Below are 6000 nucleotides of genomic sequence, written 5' to 3' on the forward strand. Positions count from 1 at the left end.
TAATAATGAAAATCATATACATGATTCTTCTTCTATCAGAAGATATTACCCAGGTAGTTTTCAAACTGGTTTATTGGGCAATTTGAACGAAGGACTACCCTAAATTGATTTTGAATATAAATCTGCTCTTTGTTTTTGTTTTTTCAAATTATTGCCACATTTATTTTGAAAACTTGCAAAATGGGGCAAATTAGATGGGCAGTACATGTGTTTATACTGAATAAAAGAAAAATTTAAAACATGCGGAAAAGTTGACTGTCTACAAATAGCATGTTAATTTGTGGTCTGCTGCATTCACACTTTTTTCATGGTGAATTTGCACATGCACATAAAAGTACAGTTGCAGCTTTATTTTTAGTCATCAGTTTGGAAAGTTCCCAAATAAACGATATATACCTCGGAGTAGATCTTCTCAAAAAATTTTGTTGTTTATCTTAATAGTTTTGAAAAGAATCAAATTATCTAGATAACAGAGCATGTATTTAACAATAATATAGAGGCATTTACAATGATAAGCCAAAACTTTAAATTTTTAAATGAATTTTTCTAATTTCTTTTAATATATATTTGTCAACGTTCTGTTGCCTTTTAACTTCAAGCTATTCATTTTTAGAATCTGCTGTGGATGTACCCAAAAGAGAACCAGCTAAGAAGATAGAGGTTGTTCAACCAGCTACAACCATTGCACAGGTCACTGCACCAGTTGCCACACCAGAAGATTCTGTTGTATCAGAAATAGTGGAGCCAGAAAAAACCACTTCTACTGAAACAGAACCACCAAAACAAAATGGCAGTATACCTACTGTGGTTCTTAATTCAGGAAATGATGAGATTCCTCCATATGAGCCAAACTTTACAGTGATTGAGGACCCCTTGCCTGTCAAAGAGGACAGTGTTCAAAGGGCCCAGCCAGACAGTGATGATGATGAAGATGAGGTTGAGGAAAATGAGGCCAAGAAAACTAGTTTGGAGGACCAGATTAAGGATTTGGAGGAGGAGATTGAGAGGAAAAGTAGCTTTTCTGGTTCCTATCAGCCTGAGGAAAATGTTCAAGAAGAAACAGTCATCAAAGAAACCGTGGTGCCCAAAGCTAGCAACAACGTCCAGTCAACACCAAACTCAGAAAACCACGTGGGTAATTCCACAAAGAGCGTGACAGAGGAGCCCCAGAGTGGGGGAGGGGGCTGCTGTAGGGTATTCCTCTTGACCTTCTTCTTTATATTTCTCACCTTAACGGTTACAGCCATTGCTCTCTTGAATTCGAGCTTAGACCATCCATTGTTGACTCAGCTAAGACAGCATGTTCAGTTTTTAAATCCAGCAAGAGATTACATCATGCACAGAATGAACTCATTCATGTCTTAGAATTAGAGGTAAAGGGAGGGTTTTACAGATTTTGTTTTTATATAGACCACTTTGTTGCTCATACATGTAGCTTGTGGGAACTGTCCTGGCTAAGAATTCTCTTTTTGGTAGTGGTGTTTTGTCTTGAAGACAAGAGAGGCTACATATCTTTATATACATAAATGATACAAATATAGGTTTATAAACTTGCATGCAATTGAATAAGGATTCTCTAGCTGTGTAATTTGTTATTTAACATGCTTTGTTGCTCCATTTATTCATCTTGGAAAAACAGGAGTTTTTAATTTTTGTTGCATTTTATGTTCATGTTTACAATCATATGTGTTAACTCTGATATGTAACAGTGGATTAGGAGTTAATGTTGTGGAGATGACCTTGAACTTAATCAGGGAGTTGTGAAAATGACCTTGACCTGATATTTTAGGAGATTATGTTGTTTGATTATCTAGTAGAATGGCATTTTTATGCAGTGAAGTTTCAAAGTGTTTCCATGATTGATAAAGGTTTTCTGTGTGGCAGCTATTTTCTATGACAGAGTTTTTATTGCATATTCTTTACCAAATGAAGATGTATTTTGTTGACTTTTGTTTCATAAATTTCTCTGCTTTTCAATATCTGCATTTATCTACGGTCTCAGATTCTGAAAAGTCTCTATCTTTAGGTCTCATTGTTTTTGCCAGTCGTTGAATTAATTTTTCTTAATTTCAACAATCTAATTACTTAATGCAATGTTGAAGTGTTGAAGAAATGTTAAAATGAATGAAGTGATCTCACAATGTTAACTAGAGCATCTCTCACTCACCAAAACATAACTGGTTATATAGTTTTGAGGTTGTATAATAATCAGATATTTTGGACAGTCTGAAAACTAGGAAAACAATGATAGTGATTTTAAGTGCATGTCTATCACCTGAACCATTTTATCTTAGTTGCCAAAAGATTCAACATATCACAAAGTTTTGGGGCAGTATTTTTCTTTTTTTTCCAGTTTAAAAAAGAATGTTTTTTTGTGTTTGCATGTCTTTCTAATTGGAATGTATGCATTTTTGCAGTCCGTATAGCCATGCAGAAAATATGACTTTAACAAGGGTTGTCCTTTTGTCTCTGTTGTTATGTCCGTAATCCACTGTTACTTTGGTGATTCATAGCGCAAGATATTTGTGTAACTTTTGCTCTTTTTCATTCATGTACTTCAAAGTAATATATTAATGTTTTAGAAATTTATATTTTATTGTAATTTTATTTTTGTTACAAACTTCTCTTTTATTTTGCGAGCTGGACCAATATGTTTTTTATAAACTCGTAACATAATATATATTTCATTTGTATATCTACTGTATTATATAATTTTGTACTAGTCTCATGATGCTGCAGTAGTTAGCATGCACATGCTTGCTATTTGCTTCATTTTTATCATAACATACGTTGGTATTCTTTATAAATTGTAGCATGAAAGGTTTTTTTTTTCCTATTTGTTGTATTTTTTCCAATGTTTGAGTTTTTAAACTACAGATATATATTTACACATAATTTGTGATCTAAGTTTTAGAGCAGAGAGCTGTTCTTTTATCAATGAAGAATGAAAAATGTTTTGTGTAAAGCAGTAGGTTTTAAAATTAGCACTATATGTGCACATTAATTGACTGTAAGAAACAAGGTTTGTTAGCCAAATTCCAAAAGATTGGAAGACATTTTTACAAAATATTGGTCTGCTTTATTCATTTCATTCTGTAATTGTGATAAGATGCCTTTGTATTTCAGTTTTGTGCAATATTTTTAAGTCCAACTGACTAATTTTTCACAACAATTAGTAGTTTCTTAGAATGCATGTGTCTCATTTTGCTCTTAAGGCATAACGGAAAGTCTCCAATTTTTTCATTTCAGTCATTTTCACATCACAAACTAATTAAACTGGGGGTTGTGGAATTGATTTTATTCCCTTGGAAGCTTATTAAAAAAAAAAAATTCAACGTGGGTTTATGTACAAAATGTATTGTCGGCTAGATCTGCATACTGCTTTTAGGACAATTCGTATTTTTTCTGCAATATACATACAAGCCGGATGAATTTTCATTTCGTTTTCGTAGTGACCTTTCGTTTGCTGTTGCTATTCCTCACAGCAAAAAATATTTGCTTTATATGTTGTCACTTTCTGTTGAGATATCATGTCTGATATATTTATGATTCTTTCTGTGAAGATATAATTTTCAGTTCACATAATTACTATTTTCTGTTGTTTTTTCAAAGGGTTGGGGTTGCAGAAATTATATTGAAATTATAAACAAAACTGACTAAGTGAGGAATACAAAGATACAGCTTAAATTGAGGAGTTAGATGGATGTTTTGATTTCATTAGTAAATGAAACTAATTGTCGGTTTTACATAGAAAGTATTAAGAAAAGGTTTTTCAAGGCCTTATACTTGACATTGAGATGGGAGAAGTCTATGGTTTCGATGTATTTTGCAGAAACTAAGCATAAAATTGGAGATGACTTGGCTTAACCATTTTGAGTTAACAGCAAGGGCATTATGAATATAATACTTTTATTTTTACATGCTTTATGAAATTATTTTTAAAAAAAAAACTGGATCAAAAAGTGGCATAATTTGGACACAAGGGTCTTCATATTGCTAACTTTAAGTAAAATGCTAGTAATATTCAATTATTTTTCATCATGAACAATTGTATTGTGTACTCATGTTTATATAGACAATGATTTTTCAGTATTGGTTGTGGACAAGATGTATTGGTTTTGTTTTAAGCAGAGCAGCCTCATATGTAAATTTGTTGCCGGAACTGAACATTGCATTGTGTTTATACATATTATTTGTTAATGTTTGTACAGTTGAAAGTAGGTTTAGTTCAAAACTCCATACTCACTTTGTTTAGCAAACACTCAGCATGTTATTTTTTAGCTTGTTTTCCAATCATCTAAATGTTATTTTCACAAGTCAACTTGTCCTACAGCCTCGGGTGGACTCTGACCACTAACATCCGAGAAGGCTTGATTTTTTCCGGAATCAAGATATATGATTTAAAAAGCCAGTTATTTTATTAATAGATAAGGAAAAATCAACCTGAATGTATGTATACTTTTACTTTAAGTACAGCTATGTCTAATAGAATTTTCAAAAACAATATGTTTTACAATTTTATCTGTTTCTTCAAACCATATGGGTATTTTTTTTTCCAACGTAATCTATTAAACATGTAAAAATTTATTCATTATTTTAAAAAATTATATAAATCAAATATGCATATAACTTAATATAGATTATGTTATAAGGAATCTATTTGTATTCATTAGTAAATGATTTTGCTTAAAACAAGGAAAAATCCAACCTTAAATGCTGTCTTTTGAATGTAATTTGCCTGCACTGTAGGTGTTTATTTTTATCACTCAATGAGTTTTAAGACTTTTTGTGTCATTAAGTTGTTTAGGATGCAACTAGTAGAGTCCTAAACTAAGCAATATTTGAACAGTTTTGGATCCAAGGTTCCTTAGTTTTTTTTGTGTTTTGAAGTAAATGACTGGTACAGAATTAATTTGAAATAAATACACTTCAAATGATGACGTTGGTTGAAATTTCTTTTAAGAATGCACACACTCGGATTTTCCATCTTTACATGTTACACTTCAGGTGGTGTCCTATTGACACTTTACACAAAAAGAAATTTTAGATCACCTGCAGAGTCACATGAGTTACCATTTTTGGCCGAAAGCTTCGAGTCTTCATTATCTTACTATCCCCCCGAGTCTGATGGGCGGGGCCAAATATGCAATAAAACGTCAAATATCATAAACCTCTCCCTCTACATGTACAAAAATTCATGATAATGAACAGCATCAGCCTTCTACTAAAATTGTGAAATTCATGGACCACAAGAGTATATGGCCTCATATCCTCCACCCCCCCCCCCCCCCACCCACCCCCCAACTATAACTTTGGGCAAAAAATTGGTTTGAAAACAAGTTGGTATAAATTTGGCTTAGCGCATTTTTGAGTAAACGTGTGTATGCATAGTATATAGCAATGTATTTGATTTAATTGAACCAAAAAACTGAACTTAGATCTGAGATCACAGATCTAGAGAAGTAACATTTTTTAATGTTCTTTCATAAGTTTTGGGTTTCATGCTCTTGTTTAGTCATATTGAAAGCTCGACTCGTGTTAATTGTGCTATGTTTACGTAGGTGCAAGTAACCGACAATGACGTAAATTACTGAAGACAAACTACTCATTGACAAATCCAATGATAAATTTGATTTAAACACCCATCGTATTGAACCTGTGTATATTATTTAATTATTTTGAAAATTTAAGAGATTAGTAATGCATATTGCAGCAAAAACACGCCCTTTCATAATATCATTCAATTAGTTTCGATCTGTTATTCATTTAAATGATATGTTTTGTTAAGATACCTCACTACACCTACACCTATACTTTTTAAGACACTACGTCACAAGATGGCGATTTAAATGTTTTGTAAACTGTTTATATCGTTCGATTGGGTTGTATATATTCGTAGTTCACTGGTTAAAGTATTGGGCTTCTGAATCGCAGATCATGAGTTCGAATCCACCTGGAGCTTTTATTTATGTTAACTTAATTAAATTTTTGAAAATGCAA

The 6000-nt window shown here is 32.3% G+C and overlaps 1 protein-coding gene across 6 annotated transcripts in view; it reads left to right on the forward strand.

The window, feature by feature from the left end:
* Positions 1–4938, forward strand: part of LOC128176598 (FERM domain-containing protein 5-like) — a 34372-nt gene extending 29434 nt beyond the window's left edge. For all 6 annotated transcript variants that reach the window (XM_052843034.1, XM_052843033.1, XM_052843037.1 and 3 more), the window contains one exon: positions 614–4938. In XM_052843034.1, coding sequence (XP_052698994.1) covers positions 614–1365 — 752 coding nt within the window. In that variant the 3' untranslated portion in view covers positions 1366–4938. The remainder of the gene's footprint in view (positions 1–613) is intronic.
* The last annotated feature ends 1062 nt before the right edge of the window (positions 4939–6000 follow it).

Source organism: Crassostrea angulata, chromosome 3 (assembly GCF_025612915.1).
Source record: "Crassostrea angulata isolate pt1a10 chromosome 3, ASM2561291v2, whole genome shotgun sequence".
NCBI lineage: Eukaryota > Metazoa > Mollusca > Bivalvia > Ostreida > Ostreidae > Magallana > Magallana angulata.